The following is a 22,112-nucleotide window of genomic DNA, read 5'->3' on the forward strand; positions in this document are numbered from 1 at the left end:
AAAGTATTTATAGATGGTAGAGTACATCTTCATGTTTCATGACACACCTGAAAACAATCTCAAAAGTTATGATCATTTTTCATCTCCGAAGCACAAAAATACTACTGTGGTGGGAAGGAAGTGGGGGCAAGTAAGAACCAAGAAATAAAGGGGCCAAGGGATAAACAGAACACAGAGGAAGAGATCAAAGGAACGAAGCAGAATTCTAATGGTGGTGTGAGGGGTCTGTGTCTTGGCATTCACCCTAAAGAATTGTTCCAGGAATTGCTGACACAGAGATCCAGGAATTGAATACAGTTCTTTGCATTTTAGGCCAAGATTTCTAGATTGAAACTTCCTCAAAATCAAATTTGATTCCATTGCTTTTTGAGGCAGTAAAAAAAATTATTTATTAATTATAATTATAAAATTATAAATATAAATATAAAAATAATTATAATTATTAAATTATAAAAATTATATAATTAATTATAAAATTATTTATCTATGTCTAGTAATATGAGCACTGTATGATATATAAAATATATTTTAAATGTTTTAAAATATCTAGAAATATAACTTCTGAATCATTTTATCTGCTGTAACAATTTTTGTGTTTTCTATTGTAGCTTAAAAAGCTTCAGAAAGAAACTGATAATACACAGATGACATTTCTAAGTCATGAGAGAGAGATGGAGTATGCTTCAGATTAAATACCTTTCCCTTTTCCTTCTTTTTCCATCTTTCTAACAGCCTTGTGAAATCATTGCTGTCATACAAGAGAACTGCCGTAAGTTGTTTGGGAAAGGCTCAAGTGGGGGCCAGTGGTGTGAGGTGGGGCTGGATCATGGTCATGGACTGGGGACATAAATCACCTGTAGATTTGACTGAGGGTTGGGAGAAGCCATTGTCTATCATGAAAGACTTATAAATTAATGTATTTGGCTCAGTCTCCCTTTGGGTAAGTAATCTTCACCAGTGGGGTCTCAGAAATGAAGTGGCTGAAAGGGATGCTGTCTCAATGGTGAAGAGAAATTCCACTATAATGTGGCACCTCATGAAGGGAAATGCCAACTGCACACCTGCATGTCTGAATCTCAGTGTTTCTTATCACAAAACAAATAAAGAAAAACTTTGCTATTCTTATTCCATCCATGTAAACAAGAGGGATCATCAGGGAGCCTTCAATAAGAAATGTGTCCTTTTTTATTTGCATTTATGTTTTAACAATGGAATTACAAATCATCAGATATTAATATTTGGTCCCATCCCCAGATTGGAATTTACTCATTGTCTTCAGTGTATTCCTGGATATTTGCTTCCTATAATATGTACACTTCTCCACTCACTAGCAATAGGGAGAGAACATTGTGGTTTGGCAGAGTGCTTAATTTGGGTGCTTGGGTTTTCTCCACAAATGCCTAGCCCTGCTTATTTAAACTTCATGTTCTGTCCATTCCCATTTAGTTGCTGTTGAAAGAGATTCTGGAGTCCTTTTTCCTAGAAATCACAAAAAATAATACCATAGTTTTGACGACAAAGGGAGAATATCAGAGTTGACCATGTAAAAAGTTAAAACCCGTTTATATTGAAGACCGCTGCGAAGTCAAAAGTGAACAGAAAGGGGTGTCTTGGAGGCTCAGTGGGTTAAAGCCTCTGCCTTCGGCTCAGGTCATGATCCCAGGGTCCTGGGATCGAGCCCCGCATCCAGCTCTCTGTTCATGGGGGAGCCTGCTTCCTCCTCTCTCTCTGACTGTCTCTCTCTGCCTGTGGGAGGCCATGGTTAAGGCTTGAGACGAGAACCAAACCAGGCCCTGACTTGTGCCTCCTTTAAAGGCTGAAGAGCCAAACAAAAGGCTTAGGTCCATTAAGTCAAGTAGCACTGAGAAAGGGTCTGTGCTATGTGTTGTGCGCTCGCCTACGTGACATCCCACACGTTCGCTAGTCAGATAGAGACGATTTGGCCGGGGTCAGAAATTCTTGGCTGGTCCTTGCTGTCCTTGCACGGGCTATAGACTACACCACTGTAAGACTGAGCTGTGCTTACATAAACTATGTTGTCTTGAGTGGCCTTGAAGTCAGTACATCTGGCGCTAGAAGGTCTGCTATTGATGTCTAGGAAATAGATAATGGGAAAGCTTGAAGGATTTTCTGTGCTTGTTGCAAACTCTTTACTAATCAGCTAAAAATAGACACTTTTCTTATGATTGTTTCTGTTAGCTATAAAATGCCTCACAGCCTTGAATAAAATTGGCACTATTGGACATCCTCCTTGGTGCTCCTCCTGCCCCCATCTCTTTGTTTCTTAATTTCTTTTCACCATCCTCTTACCCTCATGTTCCTGGTCGATTTGTCGTGCTGGCTGCGACATCTGCCTACTTGTGATCTCTGTCAAGTAAATAAATAAAAAATCTTTTAAAAAAAAGTGAACAGAAAAATGGGGAAAAAATATACACAATATACCAAGCCAAGGACCTAATTTTGTTAACTCTGTCATGTCGAAATATATATAATCGCTCAATCATTTTTTAAAAGATTTTATTTATTTATTTGACAGAGAAAGAGACAGTGAGAGAGGGAACACAAGCAGGGGGAGGAGTGGGGGAAGCACGCTTCCCACCAAGCAGGGAGACTGATGTGCTGCTCGATCCCAGGACCCTGGGATCATGACCCGAGCTGAAGGCAGAAGCCCAACGACTGAGCCACCCAGGCATCCCTGCTCAATCACTTTTATCTACAAGCTCAGATATTTCATATATGTTGAACCTAATGTAAAAAACTCTTAGACTGAAAAATCTAAGTATCATGAGACATCTATAGTGGACTAGGCAATACTGCTCTAAATTTATCGACGAAAAGAATTCATGTTCATCATACACTAAGTGAAAAAAGATTCAGAATAGGACATATACTAAAGTCCAAGTTTTATAAAATAAAATAACAAATTAAACATATACATACATACATAGATATTATGAATTAAGGATAATTTTAATTTTTTGTTTTCTGATATTTTCCATAAAAATATATTATTTGAGCAAACACACTTATACATAATATATAGTATATAATATATATAGTATATTATATATAATTTTAGATATATATATATATGTATATATGTGTGTATATATATAGTTTCAGAATAGCTCAGTGTATTAGTCAGGTTTAAGTTCAGTAAAGTGTGACCTCAGTGCTCAGTAATAATGACACAAAGGTATTTCTCAGATCAAAGCCATGAGGGGGTTAGTCTGGGGTTGAAATGGATGTCTGCAGTATTCAGGGACACAGGCTCTTTATATTTTTTCATTCTGCATTGAAGGGAGGGTGTTCTGTTTCCAAAATCACCTCGAGGTCCAAGATGTTGACCAAGCTTCAGGCAGCAGGAAAAGAAAGGGAAAGTTGTTTCTGAAGTAGTTTCTGAAGTTGTTTCTACTATATCTTTTTTTTTTTCCTTTTTTTTTTTTTTTAAAGATTTCACCCATTTACTTGACAGAGATCACAAGTAGGCAGAGAGGCAGGCAGAGAGAAAGAGAGAGGAGGAAGCAGGCCCCCCACTAAGCAGAGAGTCCAATGTGGGGCTCGATCCCAGGACCCTGGGATCATGACCCAAGCCTAAGGCAGAGGCCCTAACACACTGAGCCACCCAGGTGCCCCTCTACCATATCTCTTATTCCGTTCTTCCAGCTTCCCCACTAGGAAATGGAGTCTTTTTTCCGGGCAGCCATATGCCCCGGGACTGAGGATTTACTGCTATAGAAAAAAGGGAAAAATGGATATTGGGGAGCAAATCGAGGTCTTGGCCAAACTCAGGCAGGAGTCAGAGAAGGTCACTGCTTGAATTTCTCAGAAAAGATAGTTTTTCATATTGAAGCACTCACGTAGAAACCATACCACTGCCTATATAAACTAACAATGTCTTGTTTTTTCTCCAAAACAATTTCCCTTCCAGCTTGTTCGACAGGTAGGTAATATATATTCTTATTCACTCAGACATCACCTGTTCAGAGGCATTACAGAAAATCTTAAATCTGGGTGTCCGTTGTGTTAAGGTATTTCCAAATGCCCAGCCTTCCCTAGCGAAGTGGTCTTTGCCTTGGACATGTCAAACGACGTCTCCCAGTCGGATTTTGAGAGGATGAGAAACATTCTATTATCTCTGTTGGAGAGGATGGAAATAAGTGACAGTAACTGCCCAACGGGTGCCCGAGTGGCCATCATTTCATACAACGCCAAAACTGACTACTTGGTTCGCTTCTCAGACCACAAGGGGAAGCCCGCACTCCTGCAGGTGGTCAGGACGATCCCTCTGCAAGGGTCTTCTGGCAGCAGGAACCTTGGGGAGGCCATGAGGTTTGTGGCCAGACATGTATTCAAACGTGTGCGCTCCGGTCTTCTCGTGAGGAAAGTGGCTGTGTTCTTTCAGGCAGGCTGGTCTCATGACCAAGATGCTTTCAGCACCGCCACTCTGGAGCTCAGTGCGCTGGACATTACCTCTGTGATCATCACCTTCACAGAGGCACACAACCTCCCGTATGACCTGCTGGTAAGTGGGGGAGTCGCTGGGGGGCGGCGGCTTCATACCTGCTCCTTATCCCTCCATCAAGGACTGCAATGATGTGTATGCAGGGGGAGGGGTTGTTCTTCTTATGGACTCTGCTACAAGTGTAACTACTAGCACCAACTGGCCACTCTTGAGTGCTTACTCTGAGCTACTGTGCCTCACAAACATTAGCTTATTTAATATCCCCAAGACTCTCTGAGGTGAGTAGATAAGAAGATAAGAAATATCTTATTCAGAGATAAGAAAACTGAGGCTTAGAGAGTTAAGTATACCATCAAAAGTCAAATATCTAGTTAGTAGCAGATTGATCTGCCTTCAGAGCCCATGCTTAAACACTATGCTAAATTGTATCATGAGGGTTTGTAGAATGTAACTCTCCCTTTCCTCTCTTCTCCTCCCCTCTGCTCCCATCCCGTCCCCTCCCCTCCCCTCATCTTCCTTCTTTCTTTCTTTCTCTCTTTCTCTTTCTTTCTTTCTTTCCTTCCTTCCTTCCTTCCTTCCTTCCTTCCTTCCTTCCTTCCTTCCTTTCTTTCTTTCTCTTTCTCTTTTCTTTTCTTTTTTCTTTTCTTTTATAAAACACATACCCATATAACAAAGTGGGTAAAGCACATTAATTTAAAATGTACATCTGGATGGATTTTTATAAATGTTAAACTCCTTGTGACCAAGACACAGTTCAAGATATGAAACTCTCAGCATCCTTTAAGTTTTGCTCATGCTTCCCCAAACTATACGCTCCACAGAGTCACTGCTCTTCTGGCTTCTGTCACAGTCAAATAAGCAGTTTGGCTTGTTCTGAACCTTCCTTTCAATTGAATCCTATAACATGTACTCTTTCGTATCTGGCTTCTTCCACTCAACATAATGTCTGTTCTCCTTGTTTATCTATGTTGTGTATATGGGTACCATTATTTTTTACTGCTGTTCTGAACTATGCTAAGTGTGTACATACCATAATTTATTTACCTATTCTCCAGACTTGACTTTTCTAACTGAAACCCACATAACACATTCTCATGGAATATATGGGATGATTTATCAAAATAAAGACAGGTTCTCTAAGAGACTCCATTGCCAATATTCAACCGTGTTGGGCTAGCAAAAATGAAAATGTCATATAGTTCAGCCTAATAGCTAGTTAATTTAGCTGTGCTAGACCATTTAATTTTCTCTTAAAGAGAGATGGTAGGTGACAGACACTGTTATCACAGCTGTGGATATGCTTTTAAGAATCAATAGATAAAATTATGATAGCTTGCAACCATTGGACTACATACTCTGGGTTTTGAGAAACAAAGTTAAAATGCAAAGCACTGAGTTCTTTTCTTGCTGTAACATCCCTCTTGTCCAGGAGTATGTGCGGGCAGAGATGTGTTGTTGATGGAGCGGCCCTCAATAACTTCCTGAATGGATTCCTAAAGGCAGGATATAACCAAATAACAGTTAAAATTAGAGATTGGCTCTTCCATCAACAACGAGTGCCTTTGGAAAAGTCTCTTCATCTTTCTGAGTCTCATTTTGCTCAGCTCTAAAATGGAGAGAAGGTCACAAATAAATGTTATCTAGCTCTCTTCCTGGTGTAATGATCTTATTTTCAAAAAAGCATCTTCCTAACATTTGGAGAGTGACCCTTGGGGTACAGTTACAGTCCTCAAATGTCCAGCAGTGTGGCTGTCTGAGAGGATCCTGGGCAGACTGTTGGGATCTGATGTAGAGTGAATATTTGGTCAGGATGTTCTTGGCCTCTTAGTTGCTTTAGGTTCCAGGTAAAAGGATATAATCGTATGTGAAAAGAATCTGCTAGCTTCAGTACACTTGGACCTCAGCTCGGTCACTTCTCTCTGCTCTCCTTTCTGTTTCTTAGACATATTCTTGCCCTGGGATGCTAGAAACCAATTCTGTTTCCTAAATGTAACAAAGTAGAAATGTTACATGGTGCTAAGTGTTGCTTGCCCGCTCAAATGTAATGGATGACCTCGTTTCTGTTGACACCAGCAAGGAGAGAAACCATAAGAATGACAGCTCCATTCTCAAGGCCTGTCAGAAAAATCCTCATTTCTTCATAACTGGAGATAATTGCAGCCCTTAACCTCTCCCCTACTCTGTGCATTATCCTTAGGGGTATCCTGTTAGGAGAGTAGAAATATCCTGTAATTTGTCTTTGGAATTATCTGCCTGAGGAATCTCTTTGACATTGCGTGAGACTTTTGTCTTTCACCTCTATTTTGTTTATTTCACAAAACAACACCCATATGCTTCTTCTGGAAAAATGATAGTTGTTCAATTTGAAATCATTATATAAACAGATGTCCGAACCTCTCAGTCCATTTAAACATTTTCAGAGGCTGTGGGGCATATTAAGAAGACTTTTTAAGCCATCCATTGAGTCATTTTAGCCCTAAAAAAAAGTTTTGCAACATTGGACTATTTGTGTCTGGATCCAATTGTCTGTATGTATCTCAAAATCTTTGCCCCATTTTTTAAAGTTAAAAAACAGAGGATTGCAGAGAAAATGAAATTTGAGTCCCAGATTTCAAATTTTATTTTTCTTTATGAAAAGTCTAGTACATTTCCCCTTGAAACAGTACCTAGGAAAATAGCTCATGTTTATTGACTCAGACACTATACTAAGATCTTTCCATTTATTGGTTCTTGTAATCTTTATAACAACCCAGTGAGATAACTATAGTGGACCCATTTCTCAGATAATGAAACTGAGACGTGGAGAAGTTAAATAACTTGCTCAAGGTCTGGAATTTTCATCAGCAATGAGATTTTGAGTTCAAAAGTCAAGAACAGGAAGGGAGTTTAGAAGTTTTAATTCTTCCCATGTATTAATTCATTTTATCTTTACAACACTATGAGATAAACCTATGAACTAGCCCTTTTTTTATTTCTGTGTATTAAAAAAGAAGAATCCAAAGAATGGAGTGCTGGCTATCATGGAGACAAGAAAATAAGCTTTAAAGGATAGACACATTAAGAGGATGGTAAAAAAAAAATGGGGGTGGGTAATTTTAAGTTTTGTGTAATTTCAGGATTCAGAAAAATTATAGGAGGACTTTTTTTTTTTTTTTTTAATTAAGAAAGTGTTGGGTTGCCTAGAGAGCCTCTTTCAGAGGCCATGGATAACCTGCAGCTGAGGCCTTGTGGGTTGCTATTTTCCATTAGATTGTTACTGCTCTAAGTCCAGGATCAGCAGCCAAGGGAAGAAATTAGGTAAAGACTTCACATTCTGGGGGTGCCTGGGCAGCTCAGTGGGTTAAAGCCTCTGCCTTCGGCTTGGGTCGTGATCCCAGGGTTGTGGGATCGAGCCTCACATTGGGCTCTCTGCTCAGCAGGGAGCCTGCTTCCCCCTTCTCTCTGCCTGCTTCTCTGCCCACTTGTGATTTCTGTCTGTCGAATAAATAAATAAAATCTCAAAAAAAAAATTCACACTCTGTTTGGGTCCTATATGTTATCTGGACATGTTTTCTTGACACTGGGACATCAACTTATTCACCTATAAAATGGGGATAAGCTCACAGATACGTCGAAAGAGTTCTAAGAGGTGGTGCCTATAGGGATATTGGGCTGACACTTTCTGTGTGTATACTTAGTGGGTAGCCATTATTATTATCATCTCTTCTTCAGGGACCTGAAGATTGCCTCTTCACCCAAGAACTATTAAATTAGACAGCTTCTGTTTAGTAAGCACCTATGAAGTTCCAACCACTGTGCTATGTGGTTTTCATGCCTTGTCACCTTAACCCATCAATACTCAAAATGTGGTCCTGGGACCAGCAGCAAGACCATTACCCGGGTAATGAGAAATGCCAAATCTCAGACTCTACCACTGATCTAATTAATTGAGCTCTGCATTTAAAAAAAAGATTTTTAAAAAATTATTTGTTTAGAGAGAGAACGTGCTCGAGCAGGGGGAGGGGCAGAGGGAAAAGGAGAGAGAGAATCTCAAGCACACTCCACATTGAGAGTGGGGTAGAGCCTGATGGGAGCACCATCCCAGGCTCTGCATTTTTAACAAGATCCCTAGATGGTTTGCATGAGTGTTAAAGTTTGAGGAGTGTTGGTCCAATCCTCATAACTATCCCACAAGTTAATAATGATAATCTACATTTCCCAGATGAGGTAAGGGAAGGCCAGAGGTAAAGGAACTTGTTTTAACCTGCATAGTCCTGGAATTTGTACTCTAATCTGTCAGGTTTCCAAGTCCCACTCTGCCACCTGCCACCTCAATCCAATGCCAATCCCTAATGTTAGTTGGGAAGTCCAGGAGTAGGCAGCTGTTTCATGGCAGTCTTGGTAGGATGAGGTCATGCCAACTGCAAGGAGCCAGGGCTGGACTCAAGCTCCTGGGGTCAGTTACAGGTCGCATGACTACTCTGTCTACCTCCTTCCCCAGTTTGTCCATTTTCCCTTGTTCCCCAAGTTCTTGCCTCAACTGGAAGCCAAATGGTTTCTAAGTCTCTCTCCTTAGGGTCCAGTTAGCTCTCCCTCTGTCCAAGGCAAATCCTCCTCCCCAGCACTTGCTTTCTTTCCTTCTATTCCCATACAAGTCGAGAGCCTCCCCCAGCTCAGTTCCAGGAATAAACATTGTCCCATGACTCTGGCAGCTTTGTGCAGCAGCTAGAGCATTGGATTGAACCCTGTGGGTCTCTCCAGCTCAGGGCTCATGGGGACTTCTTTAAAAATTGGGGGCTGGAGTTTGAGAGTTGTCTGAATCCTTTGAAGAAGTATTTTTCTGTCTAAGAAATAAAAGAGGATGTGAATGCAAATCCATGTGCCATGTCTTCTCCCCTCCATAAACTCCCGTCTTTAGTATACCACTAGTCCTAACAGACTACAGCTGGACACTCAGGAATGAAGTTGAGAAACTCTCCAGGGGCATTGATTCAAACTACCGTAAAGCTTTGCGCCCCAAGCAGGTCACTTAGTCTGTGTTTAAGGTACTCTGTTTTTGAAATTTCCTTCTCTGATGCTGATGGGAGTTTTCACTAAGACTCATAGAGCCAATTTTCTCCTTTCCTCATACTGAATTCCTTCCCACACTGTCTCTCTGCTTGAGCTTTCCCGGGAATTATCTTGTTTACCTTATCAGTGACTAGGACCATGCTGGTACGCCCAAATTCAAAGTAATTAGAGGTTCATTAATGACAACTGGGTATGGATGAATCTATACTGAATCATACTTCCCTATGGACTTCCATTGTGTTTTTGTGTACTTGTTCCCACAATTCTATTTTTGCAAGAACACTAAACATTTTAGGCATGATCACAAAATTATTCTTCCTAAGAAAAGTTTTTAAAAAGATGCAAGTTTTGTAACTATTCCAATTCAGTTGGGTTTGGTAATTTTCCAATAAGCAGACAACAGATGGAAGAGTTACATCCTCTGAGTTGCTCGGATAGAAAAGGTAACATGAGGCAAATATAGAAGATTAGAACTGAGGACCAGGCTGTGTTGACACAGGAAGAAAAGTTGTGGCATCCATTCAGACCCTCAACTCTATTGCTGAGGAATCTGAGGCACCAGACCCTTGTCCAAGGTCACACAGCCAACCACGGCAGATCACGGACAAGGACCTGGGATACTGACACCACATCTGTTACTGCCGCATTGGACTCTTCTCATGGACCAAACTTGGGAGGATATTTGGATTTCTTTAATGTCTTTCATACAATCTTAAAAATTCACACAAACTCTGCATTTTATAGCACACTTCCGTATGTTTCTTGTGATTCAAAAGTAATGTACCCAAATTTAATGTTTCCCCACAACTCTTGGAATAAAATGGATGCTCCTAGGGTTATCTCAGTCTTCCCATAGCTCCTGGAACACTGCCGTGGATCCTGATTTCAGCAGCCTTTCAAAGTGCTTCATGTGATTTCCAGGAAAGCTATCAAATGTCTACTGTTCTCTCTAACCCCTGGTGATTAATCAGGACCATTTGGTTTGGTCAGTACTCAGATCTGATGACCATATGGAATAGATCTAAATGTTGAATTTGGGCAGCTCTGCCCTTTTTCTTCACGTCCGCCTCCACCATCTGGCAGGGGGTTCCAGGGTTTCAGATGTGCTGTGTGGCTGCACATTGGAGGTGGGCGTTCTCTAATCTATAGGGAGTGGGAACAAAGGAGACTTCTAGAGAAAACCACTATGTACCTCTGGGCCTTTGTACATGCTGTTCCTCCAGATTCTAATCCTTTTGCCTGCTTCTTTGCTAAGTAAATATCCTACTCATTCTTCCCAAAGTGCCAGATGCCAGAATCTTCATCAGGCTCCCTAGATCCCCTGAGCTTCAAACGAACCCTCTCTTCCTTTGTTCCTAAAACATATTATTGACCTCTTTCTTTCTTGAAATTTGTTTATCTGTCCTTCCTGCTAGGTCTTACACACTTTGAGGGTGTGATTGTCATTTTTGTATCTCTGTAAGGATTGTTAAAACTTCTGTTTTGTAGTTGTTCAATCAGTCTTGGTTGATTTGAATTAAGTCAGGAAATAGCATAACCAGGTGAGGAAATTTCAATTTTTTAATGTATGTTGGATTCTATTGGCTATTTTGGAACAGTTTCAGAAGAGTAGGTTTTAATTATTCTTTAAATGTTTGGTAGAATTGCGTTGGGAAGCCATCTGGCCCTGGGCTCTTGTTTGTTGGGAGATTTTTGATTATTGCTTCAATTTCCTTGCTGGTTATAGGTCTGTTCGGGTTTCTAGTCTTCAGGGTTCAATTTTGGTAGTTTATATACCTCTAGGAATGCATCTATTTCTTCCAGATTGTCTAATTTGTTGGCATATGGTTGCTCATATAATATGTTCTTATAATTGTATTTCTTCACTATTGTTTGTGATTTCTTCTCTTTCATTCATGATTTTATCTATTCGGGTCCTTTCTCTTTTCTTTTTGATAAATCTGGGCAGGGGTTTAACGATTTTATTAATTCTTTCAAACAACCAGCTCCTCGTCTTGTTGATTTGTTCTACTGTTCTTTTGGTTTCTATTTCATTGATTTTTGCTCTGATCTTTATTATTTCTCCTCTTGGGCTGGGTTTAGGCTTTTTTTTGCTGTTCTTTCTCCAGCTCTTTTAGGTGTGGGGATAGGTTGTGTATTTGAGACCTTTCTTGAGAAAGGCTTGTATTGCTATGTACTTTCCTTTTAGGACTGCCTTTCCTGCATCCAAAGATTTTGAACAGTGTGTTTTCATTTTCATTTGTTTCTATGAATTTTTTTTTATTTAAAAAAATTTATTTATTTTTTAAATTTCTTTTCAGTGTTCCAGAATTCATTGTTTATGTGCCACACCCAGTGCTCCATGCAATATATGCCCTCCACAATACCCACCACCAGGCTCACCCAACCTCCCATCCCCCTCCCCTCCAAAACCCTCAGTTAGTTCCTCAGAGTCCACAATTTTTTAAAATTCTTCTTTAATTTCCTGGTTGACCCATTCATTCTTTAGTAGGATGCTCTTCAGCTTCCATGTATTTGAATTATTTTCAACTTTCCCCTTGAGACTGAGTTCTAGTTTGAAAGCATTGTGGTCTGAAAATACACAGGGAATGAGCCCAATCTTTTGGTACCAGTTAAGAACTAATTTGGAACCCAGGATGTAACCTGTTCTGGAGAATGTACCATATGCACTAGGGAAGATTGTGTTTTCTGTCACTTTGGGATGGAATGTTCTGAATGTATCTGTGATGTCCATCTGGTCCAATGCATCTTTTAAAGTCTTTATTTCCTTGTTGATCTTTTGCTTAGAATATCTGTCCATTGTGGTAGTAAGAGGGGTGTTACTATTCAACTATTATTATATTATTGTCGATGTGTTTCTTTGATTTTGTTATTAATTGGTTTCTATAATTGGCTGCTCCCATGTTAGGGGCATAAATACTTATAATTGCTAGATCTTCTTGTTGAATAGACACTTTAATTATGATAGAGTATCCTTCCTCTTCTCTTATTACAGTCTTTGGCTTAAATTTTAATTTGTCTGATATAAGGATTGCCACCCCCAGCTTTCTTTTGATGTCCATTAGCATGGTAAATGGCTTTCCACCCCCTCATTTTCAATCTGGAAGTGTGGTTTTGGTCTAAAATGAGTCTCTTGCAGACAGCATATCGATAGGTCTTGCCTTTTTATCCAATCTGATACCCTGTTCTTTTGATTGGGAGCATTTAGCCCATTTACTTTCAGGGTAACTATTGAAAGATATGAATTTAGTGTCATTATATTGCCTGTAAGGTGACTGTTACTGTATATTGTCTGTTCCTTTCTAGTCTGTTCCTTTCAGTCTCTCTCTTTACTTAGAGGACCCCTTTCAATATTTCTTGTAGGGCTGGTTTGGTGTTTACAAATCTTTTAGTTTTTGTTTGTCCTGAAAGCTTTTTATCTCTCCTTCTATTTTCTTTTTTTTTTTTTAATTTTATTTCTTTTCAGCGTAACAGTATTCATTGTTTTTTCACCACACCCAGTGCTCCATGCAATACGTGCCCTCCTTAATACCCACCGCTTGGCTTCCCCAACCTCCCACCCCCCACCCCTTCAAAACCCTCAGGTTGTTTTTCAGAGTCCATAGTCTCTCATGGTTCACCTCCCCTTCCAATTTCCCTTGACTCCCTTCTCCTCTCCACCTCCCCATGTCCTCCGTGTTATTTGTTATGCTCCACAAATAAGTGAAACCATTTGATAATTGACTCTCTCTGCTTGACTTATTTCACTCAGCATAATCTCTTCCAGTCCTGTCCATGTTGCTACAAAAGTTGGGTATTCATCCTTTCTGATGGAGGCATAATACTCTATAGTGTATATGGACCACATCTTCCTTATCCATTTGTCCGTTGAAGGGCATCTTGGTTCTTTCCACAGTTTGGCGACCATGGCCATTGCTGCTATAAACATTGGGGTAGAGATGGCCCTTCTTTTCACTACATCTGTATCTTTGGGGTAAATACCCAGTAGTGCAATTGCAGGGTCATAGGGAAGCTCTATTTTTAATTTCTTGAGGAATCTCCACACTGTTCTCCAAAGTGGCTGCACCAACTTGCATTCCCACCAACAGTGGAAGAGGGTTCCCCTTTCTCCACATCCTGTCTAAAACATGTTGTTTCCTGTCTTGCTAACTTTGGCCATTCTAATTGGTGTAAGGTGGTAGCTCAATGTGGTTTTAATTTGAATCTCCCTAATGGCTAGTGATGATGAACATTTTTTTCATGTGTCTGATAGCCATTTGTCTGTCTTCATTGGAGAAGTGTCTGTTCATATCTTCTGCCCATTTTTTGATATGATTATCTGTTTTGTGTGTGTTGAGTTTGAGAAGTTCTTTATAGTACAGACAAAAGGTTGATATCCAGGATCTCCTTCTATTTTCAATGACAACCTAGTTGTATATAGTATTCTTGGCTTCATATTTTCCTCATTTAGTGCCCTGAATATATCATGCTAGTCCTTTCTGGCCTGCCAGGTCTCTGCGGATATGTCTGCTGCCAATCTAATGTTTCTATTGTTTACAGACCTCTTGTCCTGAGTTTCTTTCAGGATTTTCTATTTGTCTCTGAGATTTGTAAATTTTACTATTAGATCATGGGGTGTTGACCTATTTGTATTGATTTTGAGGGGAGTTCTCTGTGCCTCCTGGATTTTGATGCCTGTTTTCTTCCCCAAATTAGGGAAGTTCTCCACTGTACTTTATGCCTGTGTGCCTTCTGCACCCTCTCTCTTTCTTCTTCTTCTGGGATCCCAATTATTCTAATATTGTTTCCTTTTATGGTATCACTTATCTTTCGAATTCTCCCCTCATGATCCAGTAGTTGTTTGTCTCTCTTTTTCTCAGCTTCCTTATTCTCCATCATTTGGTGCTCTATATTACTAATTCTGTCTTCCGTCTCATTTATCATAGCAATTAGAGCCTCCATTTTTTGATTGCACCTCATTAATAACCTTTTTGATTTCGACTTGGTAAGATTTTATTTCTCCAGAAAGGGATTCTCTAGTACCTTCTATGCTTTTTTCAAGCCCAGCTAGTATCTTTATAATCATCATTCTGAACTCTATTTCCAACATCTTACTAACGTCTGTATTGATTAGTCAGTACTGCCTCTTGCTCTTTTTTTGAGGTGAGATTTTCCATTTTGTCATTTTATCCTGAGAAGAATAGATGAATGAGAACAAAATGCTAATAGTGTAACAACAACCCCGGAAAAATATACACTAGATTTGGATATATTTTGGTCTGTTAGACGAAATTGTCTCCCAAAATTTTGAAAGAAAACTCATATATATACACAAAAATAAGGGCAAATACAGTGGAGGGATGGAATATGACTATAAAAATGAAAATTAAAAAAGTATTTAAAACGGAATTGATAAGATGTTGGTTGGAAAAGGAAAGAAGAAAAATTTTTTTAAAAAGTAGAATAAGAAACAATAAAGACAATTTTAAAAATTTAACTTTGAAAAACTAAAGAATCATGGGGAAAAAGCTGTGAATTCTATGTGCTATATTCCCCTAGCACTGGAGTTTTGCAGTGCTCAATGATCGGTAAACTCGGTCTTGGCTGGATGTTCTTGCTGATCTTCTGGTGGACAGACCTGTTGCAGTGATTCTCAAATGTCTTTGCCTGAGGCAGAATTGCCTGGGACTTGCCAGGGGCCAGGCCAAGTAATCTGCTCTGTTTTGCTCTTGGTAGCTTTTGTTCCCTGAACACTTTCTGTACAGCTTTGGGGGACGAGAACAATAATGGTGGCCACCCGGTCTCTGGCCCCAGAGGAACCAAGAGCTTGGGGTCCCACTCTTCAATGTGCCCTCAAAGAAAAGGAGTCAGTGACTCCCATCTCCCTGGCCTCCAGCCGCACTCTGCTTACCCAGTCTGTGACAGAGCAGACTGGGTAATTTCTATCTCTGGTGCAAGGCCCCTGTGCCAGATTCCTGTCCAGATTCCTGCAGTGCACTCCTGTACCACTCCTCCCAGAGGAGGAAGGAGGGGGTCTCCCCAGATCTGCCACTTGTGGGATCTCTGTTCAAAGAACAGTGGCCTCACTGTGCATCAGATCACAGTTTATGGCAACCCCAAGCTGAGAGCCCACTCCTTGGCTCTGTCTCTGCAGCCGGCTTCCCCATCTGATACCTGGGAGCTCTGCCACACTCAGACACCCCTGGTTTTTTGTGATCCCGCAGGTCCTGAGACCTCACTGTCCCCACAAGTGCTCCACCCCCTGCTTAGCCACTGGAGTGACCTTCCTCCACAGAGCAGACTTGTAAAAGATCCAATTTTGTACTCCGCCACTCTGTCACTTGCCAGGAGCTGGGCCCTGCCCCTGTGGTCTATCTTTCCATCTATCCCCTCAGATTCTCTTCTCTGCCTGTCCTACCTTTCAGAAAGTGGTCGATTTTCTGTTCCTAGAATTGCTGCTATTCTTTTCTTCGATCTCCTGTTGAGTTTGTAGGTATTCAGAATGGTTTGATAACTAGCTGAATTCCTGGGACCAGATGAAATTTAGGTTCCTGCTCCTCCACCATCTTGCTCCTCTCTCCAAAAGTTCAACTCTTTATATTTCTTTCTCCACATGGGTTTTTCTTTCATGTAATCTCACTCGGAGAGCTAAAGGTGAGGATATGCTGCAGTCCCAACCAGAAAGACTGAAGAGCTCTGTTAGGAGGACATGTTACAAAAAATTCTTTCCCAAAGTAGCCTTTGCCTGTCTTCTCTCTTGAGGGTTAGCATGACAGCTTCATGTCCCTATAACCTTGATTCTAGAGGTGGGTCTACAACCTACTTGGCCACAGGGACTAAGGAAGAGGAATTGCCCTTCAGTGGTGCCCTGTCCTTCACATTTTGACAGAGAGCAGACAATGTGATGGACATGAATAATCTTAGATACCCCCTCACACCTGGACAGAAATAATCTGACAGTATTCCAAATTTCATCATGAGGTGTAGGGTCTGCAAATAATCTGCATCTGTCAGGGAAGGTTAACTGCAGAAACATTCATGTCCAAGTCTCAGTGGCTTAACATAATCAAGTATTCTTTCTTCATCTGTCACAAGGGAATGTGGGTCCTTGGATGTGGGTGTGGAACGGACAAGCGTTTTTTTCTATGCAGCCATTTCAGGACCTGGGCTTCTACCTTCATACAGAAGGGCCTCTAAATCTTTCTCTGAGTCCTTCATATTTGGCTGGCAGATGTGCACACACAGAGTATCATACTTGATCTGGAAATAGGATCCCTCCACCCACATGGCATTGGCTAGACCCCATTCATGGTCCCAGTTAACTACAAGGACAATGGAAAATGTCATCTGTTGTGGCCCTAGGAAGAAGAGGGAATGGGTTTGTTGATTACCTAGTTGTTACATGAATTTGTTGGATTTATTGTTGTTATCATTGTTTGTTTTTAAGTTTTGATATCAGTTATTACATTAATCATAATTGGAAAGGTTGAAGGAAGGAGGTAAATAGATTTGCCATCCCTACAAAGCCTTCCCTGAGTCCTCCTCCCTCTTGCCTTCTGGCTTTGGTATGTACCAGCCCTGAACACCAGGAATATGCTAGAGAGGGCTCCCTTATGGTATCTACCTCTTTCCATTCTAATGGTATATGACCTATATGACCACCTCCTCAAAGGGTCTGCCTGTTTGTGTTTAAAGCTCTCACCATATTTCATCTTGCATACTGTGGATAATCACTAAACATTTATGGAATTTATAAATGATTGAATCTTCAGTTCCCTGACCTTCATTCCAACACAACACAGCACAACACAACACTGGTTGAGTTTTATACACATCGGGAGTCTGAAGACCCACATGTCCCCACAGCAACAGTAGTCTAATGTTCAGGTTAGAACTAGAGAACTAAATGACAATAAATAACTGTAATAGGTAATACCAAATTATTTATCTGTATATAAATACATGTATTCTCTAAAACTATCAAACGAATGTCTTTCTCATCTGAATTGGAAAAAGCATGAAAAACGTGACCTGAAATTTAATTCCACTACTGATAACCTTGTGTATGTGTTTGGATTAGATGGATGGAACCAACAGATTTCAGCTGTTCGTCTGGGAGACCGAGAGGCACCAGGACGTGGAACACATGGCCCACTGTACTCTCTGCTATGGTAAGCCCTGACAGCATTTCTGATCAGACTGATGTCTTTAGAGCAGGATGAATTCACTGGTGGCCACAGGCTAGATGGGCCCTACAGATGTATTTTCACTTGAATATGTGCAGAGTCTTAGAATCTGGGAATTCCTATGAAGTCCGGATTTCCAGTTTTTCTTAGGACTCATCTTGAGAATCACAGACACTGTATTCCATTGTTGCCAAAGTCAGCCTGAACTGAGTTGTACTTGACCTCTTTTGATGGGCAAATGTCTTGGAGGGCCCCACAGTCCCTTCTATCCCTGTAGTCTTATCCCTAGTCTGCTCTGCTTATTTATCTGTCCAGCCAGGCTCCTGTTGATGGCTGGGCTTGTGTTCCTCACTTAGTGGGCCCTTAGTGTGCAAGGCAGACCTCTGAACTAATTGTCCGGAATCTTGTGTGCTCAACCTGGAACTGCCATTGACCCCAGTGGAATATTGGCAAGTCATTTGATGTGTCTGTGTCTCTGGCTTCCATCACTATACCTGCACTCATATTCATCTGTGCCAGAGAGAACTTTGTACTGAAGCCCTATGCCTGCCCAAGTGCAAAGCACTCTCATCCACACCCCTGGCACCCGGGGCCAGAGGGAGTCCTATAGGTGAAACTGAAAGGGGATTTAATTGTTCCCTCTACTGGTCCACACTTAGACCTAACACTGCCATGGGAGATTTGCCCTGAGAAGTTGGTCAAGTCAAATACAGTGACTGCTGTTTATAGTGTATGTTACAGTTGATGAGCTGCTTTCACACCCACCAAATCATTTGACACGTGGTTTCTCTGGGTCTTGGTTCCTTCTCCTATAGAAGGGTAAGCCTGGCTGGTATTTACTGAGTGCTTACTTGTATTAACTCATTTTTTATTTAAACCTTGCAGACAACCTCATAAGGTACATATTATTATCATCATTATATCCAACTGACAGATGAGGAAACAGGCATGGGGAAGGCTGAATGATTTGCCCAAGGTCACATACCCAATAAGAAAGTGAGGATCAATCATGCAGGTGTCTGTGAACCCAGAGATTAGAAAGCCATGGCCTAGTGGTTAAAAACATTAAGGGTAGGGCTGGATTATCTGAATTCATTCTTCTGAAAAAATGGGCATGATTATTTACATTGCCCATCAGCTCGCCTTGTTAACACAATGCAGGTCGCACTCAGCAGCCTGTGCTCTTACCGAGAGTCTGGGACTGTGTCTGCGTGGAATGGAAAGGGATGCGTGGTAACCCCAGCCTCTCCTGGCTCTTCCTCCCCAGACAAGTGCAGACCAGACCCAGAGTGTGAACAGAGCGTGCCAGGACCCCTCACAGGGGACATGGACATGGCATTCGTGGTAGACAGCTCCTATGGCGTTGGTGCTGATGTGTACCGCACTGCCCTGAGTCTAGTGGATGCTGTGCTCGATGACCTGGAGGTGGCGGCACAGCCCAGCATATCCCCCCGTGGGGCGCGTGCCGCCCTGGTGATGCACACGACTCCAGACTTCTGGCCAGGTGCAGGGAACCCCCCTGTGCTGGAGGGCTTCCACCTAACCTCCTACGGCCAAAAGATACGGATGCGGAAGTACATCCGGGAGGCTTCCCGGCGCACTCTGCAGGGACCTCCCGCCCTGGGACACGCCCTGGAGTGGACGCTGGAGAAGGTGCTCCTGGCAGCGCCTCTGTCCAGGCCGGTGCGGGTCCTCTTTGCCATCGTGGCCAGCGAGACCAGCAGCTGGGACCAGGAGAAGCTAAGGACTCTGTCTCTGAAGGCCAAGTGTGAGGGCATCACTCTGTTTGTGCTGGCCTTGGGCCCAGGCGTGAGTACCCAAGAGCTGGCCGAGCTGGAGGGTGTGGCCAGCCTCCCCACTGAGCAGCACCTGCTGCGTCTGGAGGGAATCTCAGACCAGGAAGTAGCTTATGCCCAGGGATTCACGAGGGCCTTCCTGAACATTCTAAAAAGTAAGCACTGAGGATGCCCTGGGTAGGGTTGGGAGAGGAACTTACTAGAATCTAGTATTTGGGCAAGTAGGTGCCCACTGAACCTTTATCCTTGTGTCCTCTGGGGAGTCCCCAGAGAACACCCCCAGCACATTTCCTGAAAACCCTGAGCTATCATTGCCTCCACACTATGTCAACCTAGTGCTGGTTTCTTATCTGGGCCCTCTCGTTTGTTGTGTGAGAGGCCTCAGATTTCCACTTTAACCTCTTGATTTTCTCTTTTACCAAAATGAGAATTACAGTCTCGTCCTTATTTGTGAAGTCTACATCCCAGTATATATGTGAATGGACTTTGAAAGCACCAGTGTTGTGCAAATACAAGGAATAATTTTTATTATTCCTATATCCAGGAATATGGATTACAGAATCCAGTGGCATATAACAGTGCTTCTCAAATTTTAATATGCATGTGTATCTTTCAGGGATATTGTTAAAATGTGGATTCTGATTCCTTACCTTTGTAGGAAGTGGAGGACAGAATTCTAATAGAATCTGGCTGGTGGCTTAGTGACTCTGAGGGAGAAGCAGGCAGGGGGAATCACGTTCCCAGTCTGTTCCAATTTCATTTTACTTAATTTTTAAATGTTTCATTATGTTAGGTTTAATTTTATGTTTTAGTATACTCTTTTATGTTCTGATTTTATTTTATATTATTTATGTGATAGGATGAATTTCATGTTTTTATTTTGTTGGATTTTTATTTTCTTTGCCTTTATTTTGGTGTTTGTTCTGTGATTTATTTGAATTTATATATTTTTTTCATTTTATGTTAGTAGATTTTTTTGTTCTGTATGTTTTGTTTGATTTTTTGTTTTTTATTTTATTTTATTGTATATTTCATTTTATTTTATTGTATATTTCATTTTATTTTATTTTATGCTTTGTCCTCTTGTCTTAAATTTTGTCTTAATGGATAATATTTAGTTTTTATACATTATTTTACTGTATGTTTATTTTAAAGTTTTATATTATTTTGTGCTTGATTTGACTTGATTTAATTATTGTATTTTATTTTTAGATGGGATAAACCAATACCCATCCCCTGAGCTCATTGGAAAATGTGGAGGCCCAAACCGAGGGGACACTCTGCTGAAATCATTTAGATCTATCAGGAGGTAGGCTGAAGGCAGAACTGAGGTTATCCCACAGCTTTGTCCCCATGCCGGAGCCTCTTTCCCTAAAGAAAGGTCACAGGCAATGCCAAGTCCTTGACTTGACCCAAACCATTGGTCTAGGATGCTCCTTTATTTGACAACTTTGATCTGTTTTTTTTTAAGTTATTATTTTTTAATGTTAAGAATAATATAGGACCAATATAACAAATTTAAAGGGCACATCAGTATATATAAGCAAAGAAATAACAATTTCCCATTCTACTACATCCTCCCAGCCTTTAATCCCATCCTCAGAGGCAAAATTAATAATGCCAACCATATTATTCTGATCTCTGTACAAACATCTCTGCAAACCTAAGAAACCAGCCAATCTCACACCAAAGTCATCAGGAAATGCTCAAACCTGAAGTTTCTTGAGCCCACTCATACCAGTTGGGGACTGAACCTCCCAGTTTTTGTGATTGTTTTGCAATTTGAGACAGAATTGTTTCTATGCAGGTTGCCCAAGCCCCAGTTCAGCAGATCTGGCTTTGCAGATGATCTGGAAGCACTTGAAGGGACAGATGTTTTGTTAAAGGAGAATAGAAAAGCCACAATGAAATCTGTAACTTGGCAAGAAGCACTTGATAGTCATGAAAAGAATGGATATGGTGCTGAAAGAAATGGACAAGAAAGGTCTACAAGACAAAAACAAACCGGCAAAGAAGGAAATTCAGGCATTGCCTATGGTAAAAACCAAACTATTTCTTGCTCCTTAGATTGTCTTCATTTAAAAAAAAATCCTTTGCACAGTGTTAGAGTAAAAATTTTGGCTTTTTAGGTAGTTTCCTTTCAAATGCACAAAGTCATGTACGTAACTAAAGCCATTAATTTAAGAAAACATATGAAGGCTGACTCTTGTCTGACTGTAAAACTAGAACTGAACGGCAGTTATTTCAGGGAATATTATTATGGAGACAAACCCTGTAAAGTGTTTACTTCATGGCCCAGAAGCAACGATCTATTGCAGAAGTGGAGAACATACTCCTAACCTTGAAGGAAAGTAGAAGGTTCCTTCATCTCTGTATCAGTGGCTACATATAACCTGAACAAGTTTAAAGAATGTTTTAGAATCATGTTTGGAATGTTTTGGATCCATCTAAAACAATGGTAGCATCGATTCTGATTATGGCATGTGATTGTGCAAATGCCATGTTACCTCTCACCTCTTAATGAGCAAACTAAGCAAAACAGTAAACACATCAGAAAGAGATGTGGTGGGAGGGAATTTGACCCTGAAGTCTTGAAAAGGCAGGGAAAAGATAGCTGAAAGAGGTATCTAGTGAGTG

General features: G+C 41.0%; 1 protein-coding gene across 1 annotated transcript in view; it reads left to right on the forward strand.

Annotated features, from left to right (window-relative positions):
• LOC111154965 (collagen alpha-4(VI) chain-like) overlaps positions 1 to 22,112 on the forward strand; it is a 106,176-nt gene that overhangs the window by 78,629 nt on the left and 5,435 nt on the right. Inside the window, exons 30-36 of the mRNA XM_022514923.1 lie at positions 733 to 769; positions 3,932 to 3,943; positions 4,032 to 4,525; positions 17,574 to 17,664; positions 18,947 to 19,630; positions 20,688 to 20,784; positions 21,283 to 21,512. Coding sequence (XP_022370631.1) covers positions 733 to 769; positions 3,932 to 3,943; positions 4,032 to 4,525; positions 17,574 to 17,664; positions 18,947 to 19,630; positions 20,688 to 20,784; positions 21,283 to 21,512 — 1,645 coding nt within the window. The remainder of the gene's footprint in view (positions 1 to 732; positions 770 to 3,931; positions 3,944 to 4,031; positions 4,526 to 17,573; positions 17,665 to 18,946; positions 19,631 to 20,687; positions 20,785 to 21,282; positions 21,513 to 22,112) is intronic.

This window comes from Enhydra lutris, unplaced genomic scaffold (assembly GCF_002288905.1).
Source record: "Enhydra lutris kenyoni isolate GAN:26980312 unplaced genomic scaffold, ASM228890v2 scaffoldscaffold39, whole genome shotgun sequence".
In the NCBI taxonomy this organism is placed as follows: Eukaryota; Metazoa; Chordata; class Mammalia; order Carnivora; family Mustelidae; genus Enhydra; species Enhydra lutris.